This window comes from Lactuca virosa, chromosome 4 (genome assembly GCF_052849685.1).
Source record: "Lactuca virosa cultivar CGN04683 chromosome 4, Lactuca_virosa_CGN04683_v6, whole genome shotgun sequence".
Lineage (NCBI taxonomy): Eukaryota > Viridiplantae > Streptophyta > Magnoliopsida > Asterales > Asteraceae > Lactuca > Lactuca virosa.
Window position 1 is genome coordinate 44,771,331 of NC_136429.1, and position 26,025 is coordinate 44,797,355.

Here is a 26,025-nt window from a genome sequence, read left to right on the forward strand (position 1 = left end):
AACAATTCCCCACTCCATCTATGTGTCGTTGTAAAACTTTCAAAGTAAAATAAGAGACTATAATATTAACTATAATCATGCTAATGTGGATTTCTTTTGACCATCGGTGACACTTTTATAGGCACTTATTTGATAACTTGATTATCTTACTTGTAGAATTTTGGATGGAAGGTGAACTCAGAACACCACTCAAGGTATACATTTTTCTCATTCATATTATTACTACAAGTTTGGAATTATGTTTTTTGGAATACCATCCTTTTAAACCAATAGTGCAGGGGGACTGTTCTCGGTAGTGTAAGGAACTATTATAATTGCTCTATGAAATGTAGTGCAATTTTTTTTAGAACAGGGATTTAGTATATGTCTGGGATTAAACCCATGACATCCTTGTTGGAAACACCTTGTTAGATACCTTGTTAGCCAAATGGACTAGCCCCAAGTTGTATGCAAATTATTTAATATACAAGAAAAATGGGTCCTCCAGTTCTTAATTGGACTGTATATCTTTCTATCTTCTTTATTTTCGATTATATTTTATTGTGTCAGATTGTTAAGTTTAATCAGTTTTACGATGAATGCTATAGATGAACTATAGTATCATTGTTTGTTTGTTTGTTTGTTTGTTTTTGTTTTTTTTAAATGATTGGAGATTTTTCTGTTTTAATTGATGAAAAAAATGTATTGTCATCAGCTTAAGTTTGTATTGTGTGTGTGGGGGGATTATGAAGATGGAGGAAAATTATCATTTATTTTTTCATTTTAAATTTTGTTCATATATTCATGTGAGCACAAAATCAATTTCGAACTATAACTAGGTTCTACAAAAGATGCTTTGAGATTTTGATCTATATTGATTTGTTTCTAGGTCATCCACAATGCATTGTCACATCATCATTATATTCTTAATACAACTCTATCAAAATTTTCCTACAATATATTTAACTCTAAAAATTTAAGATTTACAATTAAAGAGCTCAATGACCATTGAACTTCTTATCCATTGAACGCCAACATGACATCTCACAATAATAGAGTTTAATCAATTAAATATCAATTAAGCATGTCATCTCATTCAAACATCTTATTAAACTATGTAGTAGGGATGCTCGATGCTTTAGGAACGATTTAAGTTTTACAACTTATAGATTTCATAAAAATATCAAAAGCGACACAATATTTGTTGACAATCAACTTTTAGTTTCCTTGTTTAAAACCTTAACAAACTAAAACAAACAAATATGAACAAGATATTTTGTTAAAAGCACGAACATGAACAACGAAACTTGTATTTTTTAAAACGGCTTACACATACACCCACTAACTGTACTCCAAAATCTACACCTTTCGTCTGTATCAAGACTTGAACTCTAAAGGTTGAATGACACTTATTCATCTACTTGTTAGGCCAAAGACCATTTGTTTATCTATTTGTGTTTGTTTATTTTTGCTCAGTTAACTTAAACAAACAAGCATGAACATGCACTTGTTCTTGTTTGCTCGATTTGTTTACAACCCAAATTATATTCAACTTTTATGAAAATACATTAATGTTAGTTTCTATTAAAAACTTGATTTTGATATCATTAAGTAGGATTTATGTTTCTTATTTGCTATGATATTTTAACATCACTTCTAATCAAACATTGTCTTTAGTAGAACAACAAAATTAATCAAGGAACTAAGTCATTCATAGAAGATAGATTGGTTTGCAATCCAATCTGGTAGTCTAAAAACCAAATTATCCCATAAATTACTCGTATATGCTTCCCATAAATCAACCACATCACAAAAACTCACCCAATCATTCTCCACACTCCCACCACCATTAAAGATCACCTCTGCTAAATCTTCATCCTTCAAACTTTCAACCTTCAAAAGGCGAATTTCCTCCCGTTGTGACATAGAAACCTGAACCACATTCATAGCTTCCATTTTGAATTCTGATCTCTTCAACTCCGTGGGACCCTTCCAATGGTAAAACTGAACCACCTATTAAATATTTACAAAAAATATTGGTAACATTGATTTGGTTATCAACAGTGTTCAGATATTTAAATAATAGTCAAACATTTTCACCTGAAGCAGATGTAATATGTTGGAGAATTCCTTGTCAAACAAGTCATTTCCTCTTACCAAATGCAACGGTTCAAGTAGTATGTCAGAGAAATCCATGGACGATTTTACCCTTGCATCTTTATAACAAATTTGGTATCCTAAAACATGTAGTCTTCCACATCTTATATCAAATCCTGATTGGTATTTTAAAGATTCTTCAGGTGGAAACCAGTACATGTTCTGTGAGGCTGGAAATGGAAGGTAGGGTTTTGAATAGGTATCAGAAGAATTGCATGGATGTTTAGATAGAGATGAAATGAGTTTAACATCTTCATCATGAGATTTATCACGGGTAAACCATAATGTAAGAGTCAGTCTTTCACCATTTGTAATCTGCAATTAACAAAATTCAGTCTTTCTATCTTTTTAAATAATATTGTCAAAGTGATTTACAGTTTATGAAGTTTATAAAGATACCTCTTCGACAGAATGAACATTTCGGGTGTCAGCAGTGTATATTAGAACATCCTAATGAAGTTAGAAGTAGCAGAAAAACATTACACATAAGAAGAAGAAGAAGAAGAAAAGAATATATAGCAACACAGGTATAACTTACACCAGCCATGGGGATGAAAGTTGCAGGGTTGCCATCTTGGAAGTGAAAGAGACCACCATTAAAATCGACGCCATAACTATTCAAATAACATACTGCCTTAAGAAAAGTTGAATATCACGATTAGAGTGATGATGAGCTTAATTACACAATTGAAGAATGAAATTTATGTACCGCATAATCACGTTGCTTGAGATATGGTCTGTTATCGTCGCTATGCCACCCGATGCTTGCACCTTTGCACCAACTGATCAAACCAGTGAATTCGATGAACAGCTCATATTCACAACCGAAGAATTCTTCCACTTTCTCTTTGAGTTTCTCTGTGATTCACCAAAACAAGATAACTGTTATTAGTATTACCAACTAGTTTTTCACTAATTACAAAAATAAATTGAGTCCGTTACCTCGAATGGGGAGAAAGGGAAGAATCAAATGAGGAGAGTTAGTGGCAATGAGATGAGAAAGTGTAGTCGAAAACACATTTTCTCTGTACCCGATTGTGCTGCAGCTCTTGTGTATGAATTCAAGCTCCTGTAAGTCGATGGATTTATATGTGAAACCCTAATTGAAAATTAATAATCATGAACAAGGAAATAGTATTTGTCAAGAGTGCCGATAGAATGTCGTGAATGGAGACGAACCTTGCAGAGATCAAGGGAGAGAAAGTCGTGGAGGATGAGACGCGGATGTTCAGAGTCCGCCATTGAATTAGATGTACCGGTGGCGGTGGGGGAATGAATTCCGGCGGAGGACAAAGTTTAAGGGGGTGTTTGATCGGGAAAAAAGTGGCTGTATATTGCTTGCTTATTCTCCCCACAATCAGCTCACAATAACCTAAGTTTTTGGATAACAATAAGCCGAATAAGATTTTAATATTAAGGAGGGGAATGTTTATTATTTATTGTGGTAGGAATAAGCTAAATAATGTCTTGTTTGATTTATTACTGACCGGTTCAGTCAGACTTTTTGGTTGACCCAGTCCGTTCAGTATGTTTGATAACAACATTCGAACCTCTTACCCAGCCCATATGTCTGATTCGGTCCTAAAAAAACCTCCGACTCGGTCATTGAAAAAAATTAGCTGACTAGAAAAATACCCTCAATCTCATTTCTCTCCTTCTAACGTCGCAGCTCCTTTTCCTCCGTCTCAGCTCTCGAAGTCGACAACTTCTCCCCTCCGACATTTCTCTTGGTGTCGGCTCCTCCCACCTCTGACCTTGTATCGTTGCCTCGATCCAGCGCCACCGTCGTCCTACTCACTTTTGCCACTAGTTCTCTGCAGCGATGTCGGCTTCCTCCAACATTCCTACCGTTTCCTCCACCGACGCTTTCACTGCACCATCGTCTTCCTCATGTAAGGTCGATTTTCTTCAAGATCTGCTTTTTATGTCCTTCTTGGTTTTAAGTTGTTCATTTCGAGAACTTTGTCGATTAATTCCAATTCGTTATACACAAAATTCTCTGTTTGGTTCACGAGAAATGTTTTTTAGGGGGTTTGATCTGTTGATTTCAACGTCGAAAAAGTGAGCCTGATGTATTAAGGTGAGTTTTTTTTAATAAAGATTGGTTATGAATGATTCATGAAATTAGTAATGTATGTGTATGTTTGCACAAGAACATTATTTCCATCTTTAGTTTCTTGGTTCTCTCTAGACATTGTACCTAAGAGGGCTTTTTTAACCGATTTATTAACTTGATTTTAAGTTAAGATGATCAACTTTATGAAATTAAACTATTAAACAGTATTGTGAGGTGATTGAATGAATCTGGTCCATATGTCTTCCATAAGCAATCAGCAAATCATGATGTTTTGAAGGATCTCTGACCAAAAAATGTTAAATATGGTCCATCTGTTTGGCATATTTTGTGCAGGGGAAAATCGAAGCCTATGGAGCAATTGTTAGTCAGTAAATCATGAGATTATTACTTTATTTGACTTTTTGTACAATATACCATCTTAGATGACATGCAGTGTTGTAAACAAAGAAAAAAAGGGTTCGACGTTTTAATAGATATATGTGACATATATGTGACGTTTGAAAAATAAGGAATATCCATATCTATCCAAACACACATTATTTGTCATATCTCACGAGCCAAATCACGACGAAGAATAATTGATCGACATCTTCTAAATGAATAGATCAATAGGACACAAAGTTGAGTCAATGTCAATCCCTCTTTTATCCAAGTTCACCTGAGTAGGAAGATGATCAAGAACTAACAGCCAAACAAAAATGTTAACCTTTATAGGAACAAACCTATTCCACCTAGTAGGTATGTCAATAGATGGGAAAACCACATTATCAATCTGATGTCGCACTGATCTAGTTGTGAACTTACCCGACGGCTCCAAATTACACCTCCATCTACCCAAAGAATCAGTGATGGTGACATCCACTAGCAAAGACATCAAAGCAAAGCGTTGAATACTCTCTTCACCATCCCGAATATCACATCTCCAATAAAATCTTCAATTCTGCATAAACCAAAAGTCTTCGACAACTGTATTTTGACTGTCCATAAGAGCAAACAATCTAGGAAAATGTTTTTGAAAGGGTTCGTTTCCACACCACCAATCTGTCCAAAATTCTGAATCTGTCTAATTCCCCACAACTCTACTTATAGAAGACAATAAAGCAATTTATTGTGTCATGCAACTGACTGATCACCCCCAAAATCCTAGTCCATACCCTCATTCACCCACTTCTAGCATGACCCCTATCAAATCCACCCAGCAAACCATAACAAGCTTTAAATTACTCTAACCCAAAAAGAGTTAGAATCATTAAAAAAACGTCACCTACACTTATATAACAAAGCAAAATTAAAAGAGGACAAACTCCCAACATCTAAGCCCCCATTACCTCTAGAGTTTAAAATAACATCCCACTTCACTCAACATAATTTTCGTTCATGTGATTCTGCACCCCAAAAGATCTAGCCTGGATGGACTCGAAAGATTGAGCAACACCAACTGGAATTCTAAACAACGACATTTAGTAAATCCCCAAACTCAAAAGAACCGACTTAAGCAGCGTAAAACGACCCCCTATGGAAAGCATTAAAAAGAGTTAGAATCATTAAAAAAAGGTCACCTCCACTTATATAACAAAGCAAAATTAAAAGATGACAAACTCCCAACTTATAAACCCTCGTTACATCTAGAGTTTAAAATAACATCCCACTTCACCCAACACAACTTTCGTTCCTTTGGTTCTGCACCCCAAAAGAATTAGCCCTGATGGACTCCAAAGATTGAGCAACACCAATTGAAAGTCTAAACAATGACATTTAGTAGATCCTCAAACTCCCAAGAACCGACTTAAGAAGCATTTGTGTAACACCCCGATCCTGGTATGTATTTTTATATTGAGTTTTTCATTTTTGCCTAGGGACTCGACGAGTTGGAGGCCTAAACTCGTCGAGTAGAATGGGAATGAGACGCGGGACTTAAGTCATCTACTCGACGAGTCGAAAGCCTCGACTCGACGAGTAGATTTGCCAGGGTGAAACCCTAATTTTCAAGGTTTGAACCCTATTTAAACACCTTATATGGCCTCCACTCTAGCCCCCATCACCTCCAAACCCTATTCACAAAACCCTAATCGACTTTTGAGTGTTCTTGAGCTATTTTGTGCCATTTTTGTGATTTGAAGCTTGGATAAGGAAGGAAACGCTTGGAGATTCAAGAAGAAGGAAGTAGATCCAGAGCTTGGGTTGCATTTCCAGCTTGTTTAAGGTATAAAGCTTATACCTTGGCTTTCCATCACTTAGATCTTCTTTAGGGCTTGCATATTGTCATTTTTGGGCCATTTCAAAGTCACTTTCGGGATTTGAGTGCATATTAGAGTAATGACGTCAGATCTGGGAACATTTGAGCTCAGGAAGCTTAAAGTTGCCACCTTTATTGAGTTATGGCCCTATCCCATGCATTAGAACTCCTTTATGGCTTAGTTTTGGTGTTCTAGCTTCATAACGCCATGCATGCACGTAAAGTTAGCAACTTTACGTGTTATGCTAGCCTAAGGATACCATATCTTTGGAATTGATGCATTGAACTCTGTTGAAATTATAAGAAGTTAATGTTACAAACTTATAATTCATTATATCCTTTTGAGTATCCTTTTAGTTATTGTTTGTTCATTTATTTATTTATATATATATATATATATATATATATATAGCTTGTGTTTATTATGATTTTGTGCAGAAGGGTATATCTTGTACAAGTTGTGAAATTATTGGACTGGAATGATGATATAGTGAAGTTATGAAACACGCGGGTCATATCCGATCCTTATTGATAGTCAGTGGCCCGATTGACTAGTCAGATGTATATATTGGTTGCATATGTGAGAGTTGTAGAATATACGAGTCTATCTTCTTCCTGATCATTTCATCTTTATCTGATCATGAGGGTTCTAGTTCTTACGTTTATTTTGTTCTTATTCATATTATTCGTAAGAGTGTAGATTAGGTGAGTGACTTTGTAGTGAGGTTATTCTGTAATGAGAAGAGAGATATGTAGTGAGGTTTTGTTATGTAAGTACTCTTGAAAACCTTCTGGTTCTTAATAAATAAGAACTGTTGATGTTGTGATTTCTTGTGTTCAAGTTTCTTTTGATGGTATCAGAGCGTGGTTATGGTAGTTTATGATATGTTCTTCGTCTAGATCGAGTTAGGGTTTCAGGTCTTCAGTCTGGATCTGGTTCTGGTTCGTTTTGTTCTTCTCCTGGGGTTCTTTAGATCTGTAACAGATCTAGGGTTTGTTTAGATCTGTTTAGATCATGAAGAGATCATCAACCTGGTTGTTCTCTTGTCACGTCTTAAGAGTAAACGATCAAGATAGTAGTAAATGTTTAGAGTTAACATTGTGTTAATCCTAACGGCCAACGCTATCACCACGGTCAACGTTAAGACTGTGCAAACAAGGTTCTAAATTCGGGTTGGTTCTGGCATTTGAATGCCTGTTTCGTTTTTTCAACGGTGAATCTGTGTTTCAGATTCATCGGAACTACATTGTTGCTTGCTGAGGTTTTCTTTTGAGGATCCTTGTAAGTTTCGCACACTTTTCTGACTTTGTTTGTTTTTTGATTCATGATAATCTTGATAGATCAGTTTTTTTCTTCTGATCATAGTGTTATCTGTCTGTAAACTAGCCTGTTCTGGACTTATATGTGCTTTGTTCTTGTCTAAGTTTATAGAAACTATTGTGAAAAAGTATGATTGTTTTCTGGTTTTCTGAATTTATCTGATTTCTTGATTGGTTACTCGTTTAATCATGGCTGATACACCACCAGAATCGTCTAGTAAAAATGATGTTGTTGATTTGATGATCCTCTTTATTTGCATCCTTCAGATCATTTTGTGACAACTATTATAAGTTTCAAATTGCTTGGTACTGAAAACTTTAGGGTTTGGAAAAGCTCAATGACTAGGGCTCTTAAAGCCAGAAACAAACAAGGGTTTATTGAAGGTACTAAATTAAAAGATAATAAGGATGCTATTAAATCTCTAAAGTGGGACAGACTTAATGCTATTGTATGTTCTTGGATTCTTAACTCACTTTCTGAATCTATTTACATTGGCCATGCTTGTTCTAAGTTTGCTTTGGATGTTTGGAATGAACTTTGTGAAACTTATTATAAGGCTGATGGTTCAGTTGTTTTTAATATTCAACAAATTAATGGTCTCACACAAGGAAGTATGTATGTATCTGATTATTTTAATAAGTTGGATGGTTTATGGAAAGAGTTTGATGGCTTAACAAAGTGTCCTGATTGCACTTGTGAAGCTGCTACTCATACTAAAAATCATTCTAAGCTCATGAAACTTATGCAATTTCTCAATGGTCTTGATGATTCATATTGATGGGTTTTAGGTACAACAAATAAACTAGAAACAATTCCTAAGTTCACATGCAACCTACTTTGGATCTATGTTTTAACTATTGAACATACAACTTTGAATTGCAAAACAAGAACCCTAGAGGAGAGAGGCTAATTTCGAAATTAACAAACTAGGGTTTAGGGTTTACATACCTTTCAATTGTTATAGCAAACAATTGATAATCCCTTGATCTTGATCTTGATCTTCTTGGAAGCTTTAGCACCACAAGTGTAATGCCTCTAATGGAATCACACCCAAACTAGCAAGAAGGAAAGTAGAAGAGAGAGAGGAGAGGGAGTATGCAAAATCTCGGCCTTAGGGTTTCTTCAAAAGAAAGAGTGACCAAAAACATGAACCAGGAGGCTCCTTATATAGTTGAGGGATTTAGGGTTTAAGGGAAACCCTAGTTATCCTTTGCTTAGGGCCTAAGCAAACCTAAGGGCCTTATCTAAGCCCCTATGGACGAAATTATTAGGGTTTCCCCTAAAGATTTCGTCCACCCTCTTCCAAGGGGTTTCTAGAGCCTTCCACTCAACTATTATATAATTGCAAACTAGTCCCTACACCTTATAATTAATTCTTTTAACCCCAAAATCAATTCTGATTAATTTCTGGCTAACAACTAATTAAACATAATGATTTCTAATTAATATATTAATCCATTAACATATTAATAAATCATTTATATATATATATATATATATATATATATATTAATTTATTAATCTTATAAATTAATATCTCTCCTTTCATAATTTCCTTGTGCAGTTGCTAGGTTGAGGGCAACCCAAAAGGACTGTGCTGCTATCAATCAAGTACATACCAATTATAGTTATGGACTTAGACACCTAATCCAACAGTCTCCCACTTGGATAAGTCTGTAACTATAATTGCTAGTATGCCTTCTAAATTTGACCAGCAAATTGTAGCTTCCAAAAAGCTGCTGCCGAACTCTGACCCAGTCAGTTACGTGTCCTAAGATAAGTGATCATATAACCCTTCGTTCTGCTTGGTATCCCCAGACAAAAGACATGGAATGTAATCAATCTGTTTGTCCAGAATCTATGTTTCCCGATTCCTGATTTGTGATGATGTAGGACTTCTAATCGAACACATCAATTTAGTCCTGGCTGGGCCCAGCACATAAGTCAACACCAAATCATCGAGGGGCCCACATATATCGCTTTTCCTGTTAGGGCAAAAGGAACGAATAAACGTTGACTCATATGCTTGTATCTTTTACTCATCAAATTATGCATGACAATACGTTTTATAACACCAAGTTACTGATGCGTTTTCGTATCACCAATGCACAACCGACTTGTAAATTACAACTCATATATCTTCGTTTCAAGATTATAAGATATTATCATCTCAGTATTACTCGTGATGAATTCCATGAAGTAATACTCTGAGCGAGGGTTTATCTAATACTCAAATCTCAATTTCTGAGTACTCATGAACATTGCAGCAATTCTATTGCCATGTCTATCCTTAGACAATCTGCAATCCAATTCATGACAGTCTTAATTCACTACTTACTTCCAAGAGTACGAGCAACTGTGGAGTTTGAATAATCTCATTATTCAGGAAGTAAAACATGCAAAAATGAAACACAATAATAAACAATCGACAAAAGGTAGTAGCCAAACTTATAAATAATACTTTATTATTTAATCACCAAAAGTCAATTACATTTACTTTGTTACAAGTTTCAAAAACTAATCTAACTACTAAAACTAATATCATCTTTCAGTCCTATGCTCCGAGCATGCTGAATATGCTTCGCCCTACTCAGACCCTTTGTGAGAGGATCTGCTGGGTTATCTTCAGATGACACCCTCTTTACTATAAGATGGCCTTCTTCTACTCTATGTCTGATGAAATGGTACTTTCTGTCGATATGTCTGGTCTTACCATGATCTCTTGGTTCCTTTGCAAGGCAACCGCTCCTTCATTATCGCAGAACAGTTCCATAGGCTCCTGGATGGTTGGAACAACTCCGAGATCCCCGATGAAGTTCCTCAACCAAGCTGCTTCTTTCGACGCTTCACTTGCTGCTATGTACTCTGATTCACAAGTAGAATCAGCCACCGTATTTTGCTTGGAACTCTTCCAAGTAACTGCTCCTCCATTCAGTAAAAACACCCAGCCTGACTGAGAACGGAAGTTATCTCTATCCGTCTGAAAGCTGGCATCACTGTAACCATCTACTCTCAAAGTATCACTGCCACCAAGCACAAGGACCCAGTCCTTTGTCCTTCGCAAATACTTGAGTATATTCTTAACTGCTACCCAATGAGCTCTACCTGGGTTTCCCTGATAGCGACTGACCATGCTCAAAGCAAATGCCACATCAGGGCGAGTACATGTCATAGCGTACATGATCGATCCGACAGCGGAAGCATAAGGTACACGACTCATGTCATCTATTTCAACATCTGTACTCGGGCATTGAGTCTTACTCAATTTGGTATTGCTCTGGATAGGTAGCTCTCCCTTCTTGGAGTTTTCCATACTAAACCTCTTTAGTACCTTATCCAAGTATGTGCTCTGACTAAGTCCAATTAGTCTCTTCTTTCTATCTCTCAATATTCTAATCCCACGAATATAGGCAGCTTCTCCAAGGTCTTTCATGGCAAAACACTTTCCAAGCCAAGACTTAACTTCTTTCAAGGTTGGAACATCGTTACCAATGAGTAATATGTCATCGACATATAACACCAGAAAAGTTACTATACTCCCACTAGCCTTGATATACACACAAAACTCATCTTCACTTCTAGAGAAACCAAACTCTTTGACTTTCTCATGGAAGCAAAGATTCCAACTGCGAGATGCTTGTTTCAATCCATAAATGGATTTCTCAAGCTTGCACACTCTATTGGGGAACTTTGCATCAACAAAACCCTCTGGCTGACTCATGTAAACATCTTCAGCCAACTTCCCATTAAGGAAAGCAGTTTTGACATCCATCTGCCAGATTACATAATCATGGAAGGCAGCTATGGCGAGCAATATCCTAATAGATTTAATCTTAGCTACTGGTGAGAAGGTCTCATCATAGTCAACCCCTGGGGTTTGAGTGAAACCTTTTGCAACCAGTCGAGCTTTGAATGTGTGCACATTCCCATCCATGTCTGTCTTCTTCTTGAAGATCCATTTGCACCCAAATGTCTTGCGACCTGGTGCACTATCAACCAAATTCCAAACTTGGTTGTCATACATGGACTTAATCTCGCTGTCCATTGCCTCTTTCCACTTGGAAGCCTCTGGGCCTGCCATTGCTTCCTTATAAGTGACTGGTTCATCTAAGTTTACCAATGTTCTGTCACTTATGAATGTGTCACCATCTGAAGTAATATGAAAACCATACAACTCAGGTGGCACACTCACCCTAGTGGATCTTCTAAGAGGTAATGAGTTATCAATTGGTTCAACAGGAACTGTTTCCTCTGGTTGAATGCTAGTGTCATCTAAGGTTCCTTCATTGGCTGACTCTTGAATTTCTTCAAGGTCAATAGTGCTCCCACTGTCCTCTTTGAATATGAGCTCTCTTTCAAGAAAGACTCCTCTTCGTGCTACAAAGACCACGTTCTCACTAGGCCTGTAGAACAAATATCCAAAAGACTGCTTTGGGTAACCAATGAAAACACATTTCTCACTTCTAGCTGCTAGCTTGTCGTGAGTCTCTCGTCTTACGAAAGCTTCACAACCCCAGACTTTAATATGTGCTAACGAGGGAACTTTCCCTGTCCACATTTCGTGAGGTGTTTTGGCAACCTTCTTTGTAGGGACAAGATTGAGGATGTGGGCGGCTGTCTCTAAGGCATACCCCCATAAGTGAATAGGAAGCGAAGCCCGACTCATCATAGAACGAACCATGTCTAACAAGGTTCGATTGCGCCTCTCAGCTACACCATTTAACTGTGGTGTCCTAGGAGGAGTCAATTGTGAGACTATCCCACATTCTTTCAGATAGTCGTTGAACTCGATACTAAGATACTCCCCGCCTCTATCGGATCTAAGTATCTTTATCTTTCTGCCCAATTGATTTTCGACTTCATGCTTAAACTCTTTGAACTTTTCAAAAGTTTCTGACTTATGCTTGATCAAGTAGATATATCCATATCTGCTATAATCGTCAGTGAAAGTCACATAGAATCGATTAGCTTCTCTTGTAGTTGATCTGAAGGGCCCACACACATCTGTGTGTATGAGATCCAACAGACCTTCACCTCTTTCACAAGACCCTGTGAATGGTGATTTTGTCATCTTTCCCAAAAGACAAGATTCACACATATCATCTGACTTTAGGTCAAATGATTCCAACACTCCATCCTTTTGGAGTTGGGCTATGCGTTTCTTGTTAATGTGTCCAAGACGACAATGCCACAAGCATGCCTTGTCTACACTATTAGACAAGTCAATATTAAGTACACTATTTCCTAGGCTATCAACACAAGTCACTGTTTCATACACACCATTACAAGGCAAAGCTTCAAACATAAAAACACCATTCTTATAAACAGAAATTGAACCATTCAAATCATTAAAAGAATATGTAAAACCTTGTCTGAACAATGCATGAAATGAAATAATGTTTCTCGTCATCTCAGACGAATAGCAACAATTTATTAAATCTAATCTAACATCATTACTAAGCAGAAGCTGATAAACTCCGATCTTGGTTACTGGTGAAGACTTTCTGTTTCCCATGATCAGGTTTATCCTTCCTCGCTCTATCTCCTCACTTTCCTTTAGACCCTGCAAATCAGAACAGATATGAAAACCACATCCTGTATCAGGGACCCATGAACGAGAAGATAATGAGTTATTAGCAGAAATAGTGTAAATACCTGCCGAAGATTGCTTCACTTTGCCATCCTTGATATCTTGCAGATATTGTGGGCAAGATCTCTTCCAATGCCCCTTTTGGTTGCAGTAAAAGCAAACTGCCTCTTTTGGATCAGAAACATGGGGAGTGGAACCATTGGGCTTAGCCTTTGGGCCATTACTAGATGACCCAGCTTGAGCCTTGCTCTTCCAGTTTTGCTTGGGAGGACCTTTCCTCTTTTTCCCCTTTCCCTGTCCAATAGCCAAAACAGGGGCACTCGTAGGTGTGGAGGGTATACTTTTACCCTTCATCCCTGCCTCAGCTGTCTGCAACAAGTTGTGCAATTGGGCCAAGGTCTGCTCAGTATTGTTCAAATGGTAAGTTAGAATAAACTGACCATAACATTCAGGAAGTGAGTTCAAGACCATGTCAATGGCCAATTCCTCATCAAAGTGAATATTGAGCTTGACCAAACGCTCTATGTAGCGTTGCATTCTTTGCACATGTGACACTACCGACTCCCCATCCTTCATCTTGCAAGCCATGAGTGACTTGACTACTTAGAACTTTTCTTGACGAGCTCGCTTATGGTACTTTTCCATAAGGTCCTTGTTCATCTCGAAAGGCCAGTAGTCCTCATAGTACCTCTGCAGTTCTGGGGACATAGTTGCCACCATGATGCATGCCACTTTGGTAGCATCATCGTAATGTTTCTTGTAGGCAGCAAGATCTTCAGGAGTAGCTTCATTCTCATCAAGCTCTTTGAGCTCCTTTTCAAGAACATATTCTTTGTTCTCGAAACGAAGAGCCATCTTGATGTTGCGCATCCAATCGTTATAGTTTGAGCCATCCATAACGACTTTGGAGCAGATATTGAGCAAAGAGAAGTTCTGGTTGGAGGAGGATGAAGCAGAAGTGTTTCCAGGAGTAGACATCTGAAAAGAAAGAAAGTTTTAGTTAGATTTCAAGATACCTTAATAGAATAACCCAAAGATATAATATCAAGGTTAGGATCCAACTATGAAGATTCACAACTTAGAAATGGGATGCCGAGATCCAAGTGCAAATTTCATAAAGGTAGGTGAATGACGATTCACCAATTCCACCATTAGACGAAACAAACGAAGTGAAATTCCTAATTCTTTTGAGATACATTGAAACTATTCAATGGCATGTTTTAATCTCAGATTATGCTCTTCTATTTGTGACTGGGATGCCGAGGATCACAAACAAGATGTGAATAACCATGCAAATGTGCTTGGTAACCTCATTGTCTTTATCATTAACTATTGATGTGCTGGTAAACCACACACGCTCCATCAAAATGACAATTATGAGATACCCATTACTACTCTTTATTAGTGCCTTTTAGTGTGCTGGTTAACCACACACGCTCCACTAACGACCAATAAAGCATAATGTGCAATTTCATGGATTAGCATACTTTTCACATTTTTCCTAAAGTAACTAGAGTTGGGATTTTGAAAATAATGTTCTAGTACTTTCTTTAATATCATTATACTTTTAATGAGAAGTAGTTGTCCTATCAAATCCGTTCTGCTAACGACCCTCCACTAATCAAGGAAGCGGTGGGTGAGAGTGGACACCCATTCAACTACCATTTTATAGGCAATTTCCTTATACCCCCCTTATAGATTAGCTTCGTGAATGAGGCATACTAGCGATTTGACTGACTATGTTCTTATACATATATAATATTAAACTTTTAATTATAATATATATATATAAGGTGTGTTTTAAAACATTTTAAAACTTCAAGGGTTTATAAATTTCGAAATTTAAGCTATTAAATTTAAATTTAAATAAACCAATTAACTAGATTTAATATTTATCTTTTAATTAACTATTAATCAAATTATTAAATCTTGTAAGGATTATCTAATTAAATTAATCCATTAATTTAATCCTAATCCTTATCCCTCTAAATTTCGAAAATTAGGGTAAGGATAATTATCCAATTAATCTAATTAAGTAACAATTATCCAAAACAAGAAACCCTAGTTATCCTCTAGCATATTTCGAAATTTACAAGGGAGGAGGCTAGGGTTTTCAAAACCCTAACCCTAATTTCGATTAGGGTTCTTTGGAGGCTAGGGTTTTCAAAAAAACCCTTTGATCCAAAACCCTAGAAATCGAAAATTTGGCCTTTAGGGTTTAATAGCTATAAACCCTAATTTGCAATTCAACAATTGTAGCAATTCAATTTAAAACAATAATGGCTCTGATACCACTGATGGGTTTTAGGTACAACAAATAAACTAGAAACAATTCCTAAGTTCACATGCAACCTACTTTGGATCTATGTTTTAACTATTGAACATACAACTTTGAATTGCAAAACAAGAACCCTAGAGGAGAGAGGCTAATTTCGAAATTAACAAACTAGGGTTTAGGGTTTACATACCTTTCAATTGTTATAGCAAACAATTGATAATCCCTTGATCTTGATCTTGATCTTCTTGGAAGCTTTAGCACCACAAGTGTAATGCCTCTAATGGAATCACACCCAAACTAGCAAGAAGGAAAGTAGAAGAGAGAGAGGAGAGGGAGTATGCAAAATCTCGGCCTTAGGGTTTCTTCAAAAGAAAGAGTGACCAAAAACATGAACCAGGAGGCTCCTTATATAGCTGAGGGATTTAGGGTTTAAGGGAAACCCTAGTTATCCTTTGCTTAGGGCCTAAGCAAACCCAATGGCCTTATCCAAGCCCCTATGGACGAAATTATTAGGGTTTCCCCTAAAGATTTCGTCCACCCTCTTCCAAGGGGTTTCTAGAGCCTTCCACTCAACTATTAGATAATTGCAAACTAGTCCCTGCACCTTATAATTAATTCTTTTAACCCCAAAATCAATTCTGATTAATTTCTGGCTAACAATTAATTAAACATAATGATTTCTAATTAATATATTAATCCATTAACATATTAATAAATCATTTATATATATATATATATATATATATATATATTAATTTATTAATCTTATAAATTAATATCTCTCCTTTCATAATTTCCTTGTCCAGTTGTTAGGTTGAGGGTAACCCAAAAGGACTGTGTTGCTATCAATCAAGTACATACCAATTATAGTTATGGGCTTAGACACCTAATCCAACACATATAACCCAGTTAAAAGTCATATTCTTATAATGGAACCTTTACCTGATGTGAAAACTGCTTTTTCAATTGTATCCAGAGAAGAGTCTAATCAGAAACATGGAAGTGTTTTTGTGTTATCTACTAAAAATCAAAATTGTTCTGCTTTTGCTGGTAAAATTACTGATAACAAGAAATTTAAAGGTAGAAATCAGAATTTAATATGTAAGAATTGTGGAATAAAAGGTCATACTATTGAGAAATGTTATAAGCTTATTGGGTATCCTAAGGATTTTAAACCCAAGTTTGAGTTTAATAAGTCGTCAGCAGTATCTGGTACTTCTTCTCATGTTATTGAAAGTACTAATGCTAATGCTTCAGTTGTTTCTTCTGATAAGTATGGTCATCATTTTTTAACAAGTGATCAATACACAAAGTTGATGTCTCTTCTTCATGAAAGAGAGTTATCAGAAGGTGTATCTGCTAATGCTAATATGGCAGGTAAATCTTATAATAATGTTTTTTTAAATAAAAGAAAATGGGTTGTTGATTCAGGAGCTAGTCAACATATGACTGCTACTGAATCAAAACTTTCTGATGTTGTTGATGTTTCCAAACTTAATCTAAGAGTTGATCATCCTAATGGTTCAACTGCTAAAATAGATAAGATTGGAAACATTAGTCTTTCTGATTATATTGGTATGTCAGATGTCTTTGTTATTCCTGATTTTCATGTTAATCTTTTATCTGTTCACAAGATTTGTAAAGAAAATAAGTGTAAAGTTGTTTTTTGATGAGAATAACTGTTATGTTCAGGATTCACTGTCAATGGAGACTGTGATGACTGGTAAAGAATTTGGAGGTCTTTACTATTTGGAAAATCAATTGTTAGGTAGGTCAAATTCTGTGATTAATTGTCATAAATGTTTTGTATCAAAATTAACATGGCATAATAGAATGAGACATCCAGGTGATAAAGCTCTAAGTACTTTAAAACCAGTCTTAAATTTTGATAATGAATCAGTTATGCCATGTGAAGTTTGCCATAAGGCTAAACAAACTAGGGAACCTTTTCCTTTGAGTGAACATAAGTCTTTTTGTCTAGGGGAACTTGTTCATTTAGATGTTTGGGGTCTCTATAAAGTTGCTGCTATTGGTGGTTTTAGATTTTTTCTTACAATTGTAGATGACTACACTAGAGCTACATGGGTTTATTTGATGAAGTCTAAAGATGAAGTGTTTAGTTGTTTTCATGAGTTTGTTATGATATTGGAAAATCAATTTAATGTTAATCTAAAGGCTATTAGATCTGATAATGGAACAAAATTTGTTAATCTAAAAATGAATAGTTTTCTTGAAGCCAAAGGAGTTATCCATCAGACTTCCTGTGTTCACACTCCACAACAAAATGGAGTGGTAGAGCGGAAGCATAGGCATTTATTGAATGTAGCTAGATCTTTGTTGTTTCAAGCTGGCTTGCCTAAAATTTTTTGGGGAGATTCTATTTTAACTGTAGTTTTTTTAATAAATAGAACTCCTTCATCTGTTTTAAATGGTAAAACTACTTTTGAATTAATCTATAATCATGTTCCAGTTTATGATAAAATTCGTGTGTTTGGATGTTTAGCCTTTGCTACAAAGTTAAACAATACCGATAAATTTTCTGAACGTTCTGAGAAATGTATTCTTATTGGTTATTCTAATGTTAAAAAAGGTTACAAATTATTTAGTCTTGATAATGGTTCCTGTTTCTTTTCCAGGGATGTGAAATTTTATGAGTCTGTCTTTCCTTTTAAGTTGACTTCTAAATCAAATGAAGTTTCTCAGTTTCTTGAGACAACTTTTTTTAATAATAAGGATCCTTGGGATCCATTTTCCAATAATGAGCTTTTGTTTTCTGAAAATTTTGATGACAATCAAAATAGTGGTGAGTTAGGGTGTAATAATCAGGATGGTGATACAGTTATTGATCAACCATCAAGTGCAACTGATTTTGGTATTGATGGTAGTTCTAGTTTAGATGCAACAACATCTAATCAGGAAGGTACTCGTGGTTGTGAAACTTCTGGTTCGCAACCTGAGATTGTTGTATCTGATCTCACTAGTAGTTCTGAGGAAAATTTAGATAATAATATCGTAACTTCTGATTCTTAGTTGCTAGGTATTAGAAAATCTAATCGTGAGTCTAGATTTCCTCAAAAATTCAATGATTTTGTTATAGAAGGAAAGTAAATATGGAATTGAAAGATCTGTTAATTATTATTTTCTTAGTCAAGATAATAAATGTTTTGCAACCAATTTAAATAAATATGTTGAACCACAATCTTATTATCAAGCATCTTTGGATCCTAACTGGGTAAATGCTATGAATGAAGAAATTGAAGCTTTGTATAGGAATAATACTTGGGAAATTTGTGATTTACCTGCTGATAGAAAACCCATTGGTTGTAAGTGGGTGTATAAAATAAAGTATAAATCTAATGGTGAAATAGAGAGGTTTAAGGCAAGGCTTGTAGCTAAGGGATATAACCAAAGAGAAGGTATAGATTTTGATGAAACTTTCTCACCTGTTGCAAAAATGGTTTCTATCAGAGTTGTTATTTCTCTTGCAATTAATTTTGATTGTAATTTGTTTCAACTAGATATAAATAATGCTTTTCTTTATGGTGAGTTGGAGGATGATGTTTATATGACATTACCACTTGGTTACAATGATAAAAATAATAATAACAAAGTTTGTAAATTAATGAAATCATTATATGGGCTAAAGCAGGCTCCGAGGAAGTGGAATGAGAAATTATGTGGTTTTTTACTTGAATTTGGATTTGTTCAAAGTATGAGTGATTTTTCATTGTTTGTAAAAACTTCTAATGGTAATATTGTTATATTACTTGTATATGTTGATGACATAATTTTGAGTGGTAATTGTGATGAAGAAATCAATAAAGTCAAAAGTTTTTTAAAGTCCAAATTTTTAATCAAAGATTTGGGAAAATTGAAATATTTATTGGGAATTGAAGTTATAGATATAAATAAAGGTGTTTGTTTATGTCAGAGGAAATACTGTATGGAATTATTACATGAGTTTGGCATGTTGAGTTGTAAACCAGTAAAGACTCCTTTAGATTGTAATGTTGTAGTTAGAGGAGAAGGAATTGATGTTAATGATATATTGGTTCAGAATGTTGTTCTTTATCAAAAGTTGGTTGGAAAACTCATTTATTTGACCATTACTCGTCCAGATATTTCATATGCTGTTCAGGTATTGAGTCAATTTATGCATTCTCCAAGAAAGTCTCATTTTAATGTTTCTATAAGATTACTTAGATATTTGAAGTTAAATCCTGGAAGGGGTTTTTCTATTACAAAAGGAAATCTAAATTTGAAAAGTTTTGTTGATGCCGATTGGGCTAAGTGTTTAGTATCTAGAAGATCGGTTACAGGGTATGTTGTTTTTCTTGGAAATGCTATTGTATCCTGGAAAAGTAAGAAAAAAGAAACTGTTTCTCGATCCTCTACTGAATCGGAATATAGATCACTTGGTGTTATTTCTTGTGAAATTATGTGGATTTTAAAAATATTGTTTGATGTAGGGTTAAAAGATTTAACTCCTGTTTCCATTTTCTGTGACAATGAGTCAGCAATAAAACCTGTACATAATCCAGTGTTTCATGAGAAAACAAAACATTTTGATGTTGATACTCATTTTATAAGAGATAGGGTATCAAAAGGTGTTATTGAAGTTCATAAGGTGAGTTCAGATTTTAATCTGGCAGACATTTTTACTAAACCTTTGGGAGTTGCTCAGCATGAATGGATTTGTAAAGGTTTAGGTCTTATTGATCCTTTTCAGAGTAAGTGTTGAACTTATTTGAATTATAAGTTTGTGGAGGGGTGTTGAAATTATAAGAAGTTAATGTTACAAACTTATAATTCATTATATCCTTTTGAGTATCCTTTTAATTATTGTTTGTTCATTTATTTTTATATATATAGCTTGTGTTTATTATGATTTTGTGCAGAAGGGTATATCTTGTACAAGTTGTGAAAGTATTGGACTGGAATGATGATATAGTGAAGTTATGAAACACGCGGGTCATATCCGATCCGTATTGATAGTCAGTGGCCCGATTGACTAGTCAGATGTATATATTGGTTGCGTATGTGAGAGTTGTAGAATATACGAGTCTATCTTCTTCCTGATCATTTCATATTTATCTGATCATTAGGGTTCTAGTTCTTACGTTTATTTTGTTCTTATTCATATTATTCGTAAGAGTGTAGATTAGGTGAGTGACTTTGTAGTGAGGTTATTCTGTAATGAGAAGAGAGATATGTAGTGAGGTTTTGTTATGTAAGTACTCTTGAAAACCTTCTGGTTCTTAATAAATAAGAATTGTTGATGTTGTGATTTCTTGTGTTCAAGTTTCTTTTGAAACTCAGCAAAAATCGACTGTATGGAATTGGCATATGGGGGACTCGACGAGTTGTTTATGCGACTCGGCGAGTCGGGTCGTGGTTCCCTATCCTTTTCTGGTTCTGAGTGAACTCGTTTAGTCTAGGAGATGACTCAGCAAATTGGACATAGCTCTTGGAATGAAAGATTGAAGAACTCGACGAGTCCAAGGAGGAACTTGGTGAGTTATGAGCAAATGTCCCGATTCTGCAAAGGGAGGACTCGACGAGTTGAATGGAAAAGTCCCGATAGTGTTGATAGGAGAAACTCGACGAGTTGTGGAAGGACTCGTCGAGTTGGATCGCGATTTCAAAGATTTCTGATCTATGGAACTCGACGAGTTGGTGGACCAACTCGGCGAGTTGAGTCAACTAGAGTGTTGACTTTGACCAGGGTGTTGACTTTGACTTTGACTTTGACCTGATTAACCCTTAAAGGGGATATGAATGAGGAGTAACCAAGCAGACTGTTATATGTAGGAGTTTGAGGAGAGTTGATCTCAGCACCGAGGACAATTCAGTTACTGCACGACATTGAGGTGAGTTACATTCTAGTAGAAGTGGGTCTAAGGCACCAAGGTCGGCCCACTAGTAAGAGTTATAGTAGATATGATTGTCTTTGTGATAATTATCTGATATGTTGCTATCTGTTATGATTATGTGCTAGTATGCTATGATGTTATGTGATATGTGATAGGAGGGGTAGGATAGACTCCAGTACTGGTCGATAGGGCCGCAGGGGTATGCCAGCACCTAGATAAGCTAGGCAGTAAGGGGTGAAATAGTCCCCGGTACCGATCGAAAGGACCGAAGGGGTTGGCCAGCACCCTGATATGCTAGGCAAGATACCGGTTGAAAGGGCCGAAGGGGTATGCCAACACCCTGATATGCTAGGCTAGGTACCGGTCGATAGGACCGAAGGGGTAGGCCATCACCCTGATATGCTAGGCAGTTACCGGTTGAAAGAGACCGAAGGGGTAGATTAGTACCCGGATATGATAGACAGTATGTATGTTATATGGTATGTGGTATGATGGGGGAACTCACTAAGCTTTGTGCTTACGGTTTACAGTTTTTGTTTCAGGTCCTTCTTCTTCGAAGGGAAAGGAGCCGACATGGTAGCACGCGCATCACACACATGATTTCCGCATATGAGATTCTTGGGATTTGTACTATGACATTATTATGATATGGTTTTGAGACACTTGACCTATGGTTTTATGTAATAAATAACCTAATGATGTTTTCTTATAAATTGTTTTTCGAATCGCTATATTAAAAATGAAATTTTTGTTATGTTACAATTTGTATGTATTATTTTGTATTAATAAGCATTATATACATATAATTGTTTACATATAAATAATTTTTTTATAAATAATTATATATTTACTATGCATAGATACATGTTGTTACATGGAAACTGTACGTGCTTTTACATCGACGACCCATATTAATACAATCTTTTCTTAGAGAAATCTCCGATAAAGTCCAAATATTTTGGGCTAGGGTTTAATTACAACTTTTATTTTTAGAATAGAAAATTTCTGATTATTTTATATTTTGCTCAAATTAATGAAATAACTCTTACTTTTTTCAACAGAAAATGACATATTATCATATAAAATTCAATAATCGAACTTTACTTTTCAAAAAATAAATATTAAAATTAAATAAAGTGACTTAAAATATTGAGATTTTATCCTTTTTTTTTTTTTACATTCAAACTGTATTTTTATATAATAGATTCAATTTTTCTTTTTTGTCATTCTTTACTTTGTCTGTGACTTTAGACATCCCGTCAAAATGCTTTGATTTAAAATGCCTCGAATCAGATAGAAAACAAAGACTTAATATCTGATTAATAGCAATAAGTGATTCCAATTTAACGTAACAAGCTTCAAGAAATGAAGAAAATAAACCAAAAGTGAATGGGATATATACAGTAAAGTCCCAATATTTTCATCGATTAGACAAAAAAGTCATAAACTTTATTTTTTTGACAGTTAAGTCCAAATTACCGGCAGTTTTTGACACTTTACCCTTTTTTTCCGGTTAGCCGGTAATTAGGACTTTTTTGTCAAAAAAAATAAAGTTTAGGACTTTCTTGTCAAATCGTCAATTAGGACTTTACTGTCAAAAAAATAAAGTTTAGGACTTCTTTGTCATATCGTTAAAAATACTGGGACTTTAGTGTATATATATATATATATATATATATATATATATATATATATATATATATATATATATTGTTAGAAATTTAATGGTATGATACTCTTTAAGCATAAGAGTTATTGAAACATTCTCTAATCAGCTAGATCCTATTGAAATCACTAACATTTGCTTCTTGTTAAATCGCTTTTTAATCTCAACAAACCGACATTGAAAAAAATTGAGATAATCATGAAAGAAAGAACCAGGGTTGTGTTGGCTTTTTGCAGTCCAAAAAATAGAGAAATAAGAAACCAAAAAAAACGAAATTGCCTTTCTTTCCCTTCTCCACATTCACACTCTTTTGACTAGGCATGTGTTGTTTGTGTTTGTATAAAGCCAAGGCAATTTCGAGTTGTTCGGTTTCTTATTTCTCCATTTTGGGGACTGCAAAAAGCCAACACAACCCTGATTCTTTCTTTCTTTCTTGATTATCTCCATTTTTTTCAATGTCGGTTTGTTGAGATTAAAAAAACGATTTAACAAGAAGCAAATGTTAAGGATTTCAATAGGATCTAGCTGACTAGAGAAGGTTTTAATAAGTCTAACAAAAAAAAAGGATATATACACTAAAGTCCTAATATTTTCAACGATTTGACAAGAAAGTCCTAAACTTTATTTTTTTGACAATAAAGTCCTAATTGACGATTTGACAAGAAAGTCTTTAACTTTATTTTTTTGACAAAAAAAATCCTAATTACCGGCTAACCGGGAAAAAAAAGGTAAAAGTGTCAAAAACTGCCGGTAATTTGGACTTTACTGTCAAAAAATAAAGTTTAGGACTTTCTTGTCAAATCGATGAAAGTATTGGGACTTTAGTGTATATATCCTAAAGTGAAAAAACAAACATTAAACATGCATATAGAGGCCCTCGATGTTTAATCATGAGCAACTGTCCATAACTCTCTGTTCATACACAACTACACATGGCTATCAAATACATTCCAATTGTCTCACATCAAAACAACTAGAATCCCACATTCATGTCGCAAATCAAGGTCATATTTTAGGTGTTGTTTGTTTTTTCTGAGGCAAAATGTCTGCAGTCTGCGGACCACATCTGTAGACCTCTGCAGTAGAAGAGGTGGACCAAACGTCTGCAGTCTGAAAAAAGAAGTCTGTTTGTTTTTTAACATCTGCGGGCTACTAAAATAAACTGAAATCTAAATAAACTAGTTTTTTTAAACTTCAAAGTGCTTTTTTAATATTTTTATGACTTTGTTATAAATAATTAACGAATCTAGATCAAGTTTTATGTATTATTGTATAAAAAATAAAAATAAAAATGGTATGAATTAACGTATATATTTGATAAAAACCAACAACTTTGGTTGCAAAGTTATAACTAAACATTATAATTAGTGATCAAGAATTTGATACATAAATGGATAAAAATAACCTTCGACTTTTTTAATTAAATCCATTAAAAACGTACCATAAATATTTTCTCGAGAAATTGACGATACTGTATTAAATAATGTTTTACAAAATTTGGCAAAAAAATATAAGAATATATTATGATTTTTTTCATATTTATATAAACAACTCCAACGATTATTATTGTAATAAATCTTTATTTATAAATTTGTCAAAAATATAATGTTTGTATCGTCGAACGTTTTTTTTTAAGTTTTGTAATTTTTTTTTTCAAATTGTTTATCATTAATAAAGTTGGGAAAAATATAAATAAATAAAAACTTAAAAAAAATTAAGATATATATGTTTTTTTAGGCTAGAAGATGTCTGAAGATGTTAGAAGACTCTGGTCCACATCTGCGCCAAGAAGAGGGCGCGCAGACATTTTTAGGTCTGCAGTCTTCAAAAAAAACAAACAGTCTGCGAAGGCTAATGTCTGCGCGTGGTCTGCGCTGCGCAAACAGAAGAGGCCACGCAGATCTGCAGACAAAAAACAAACACTACCTTAGTCTGCTATACGGGCAGAAAATCGATTCCCAGACTTCGTAGCCTCCATTTGACGAATAGCAAGCGCAGGATTCAAGCTTTTAGGACATGTTGCTGTACAATTCTTTATAATTCTACATCTGTACAACCGTTTGTCATTCTCAGTTAACGCGTGCAATCTCTCCTCCGTGTAGTCATCGCGACTATGATCAACAAAACAAAACAAATTCTCAGATCAAGAAGATGATCAATCAAACGGCTTAAATTGGGTGCATGCATGCCCTAAATTACCACCTGTCGGAGATCCAACGGTGAGCGTGTAGCAACGCCGCAGGTCCGTCAAACTCCTCAGGGTTCCACCAGTAAGACGGACAAGACGTGCTACAACAAGCACACAGTATGCACTCGTATAATCCATCTAGTTTCTTTCTTTGTGTTGGTGTTTGTCTGTATTCTCTTCCATCTGGTGGAGGCTTCTTCGTCTTCAACCATGGCTCAATCGACCTATGTACAATTTCAACCTTTTATACTAGCCAACACGATCATCGACGTCTCTATATATAAACATGTACAAAAGGATTATCTTACTTGTACTGGTGATAGAAATTGGTGAGATCGACAACCAGATCTTTGATGACATACATGTGTGGTAAAGGAGTGATATATGTAGCCTTACTGGTGTCTGTATCGATTGGCTTAAGGCATGCGACTGTGTTGGTTCCATCGATGTTCATGGCACAAGAACCACATATTCCTTCTCTGCATGACCTTCTGTAACTCAATGTTGAATCGTCTTCTGATTTTATCTTCTGAAGTGCGTCCAAAACCTATATACAACAAGTTAATCAAATGTCAACTTGATTGATCCTGTTAAGGTAAAATTACGATCGATATATACGTACCATGGGGCCACATGTGGTGAGATCGAGGAAATAAGATT

General features: G+C 35.3%; 2 protein-coding genes across 3 annotated transcripts in view; both read right to left on the reverse strand.

Moving 5' to 3' along the window:
* Positions 1 to 1,575: 1,575 nt before the first annotated feature.
* Positions 1,576 to 3,522, reverse strand: LOC145103957 (2-oxoglutarate (2OG) and Fe(II)-dependent oxygenase superfamily protein). Of its 2 annotated transcripts, none has more exons than XM_079041239.1 (7): positions 3,316 to 3,522; positions 3,079 to 3,205; positions 2,846 to 2,994; positions 2,675 to 2,770; positions 2,536 to 2,586; positions 2,080 to 2,451; positions 1,576 to 1,992 (listed from the first exon to the last, which is right to left on the reverse strand). In XM_079041239.1, the coding sequence occupies exons 1-7, from the start codon at positions 3,376 to 3,378 to the stop codon at positions 1,687 to 1,689; spliced, it is 1,164 nt and encodes a 387-aa protein (XP_078897365.1). In that variant the 5' UTR covers positions 3,379 to 3,522; the 3' UTR covers positions 1,576 to 1,686. The 2 variants fall into 2 exon arrangements, with proteins under 2 accessions (XP_078897365.1, XP_078897364.1); XM_079041238.1 differs by having other exon boundaries at positions 3,079 to 3,235.
* Positions 3,523 to 25,104: 21,582 nt separating this feature from the next.
* SDH2-3 (succinate dehydrogenase 2-3) overlaps positions 25,105 to 26,025 on the reverse strand; it is a 1,553-nt gene continuing 632 nt past the window's right edge. Inside the window, exons 2-5 of the mRNA XM_079041634.1 lie at positions 25,988 to 26,025; positions 25,674 to 25,912; positions 25,380 to 25,589; positions 25,105 to 25,288 (exon numbers count right to left, since the gene is read on the reverse strand). The exon at positions 25,988 to 26,025 is cut by the window's right edge and continues 245 nt beyond it. Of these exons, the coding sequence (XP_078897760.1) occupies positions 25,105 to 25,288; positions 25,380 to 25,589; positions 25,674 to 25,912; positions 25,988 to 26,025 (671 nt within the window). The remainder of the gene's footprint in view (positions 25,289 to 25,379; positions 25,590 to 25,673; positions 25,913 to 25,987) is intronic.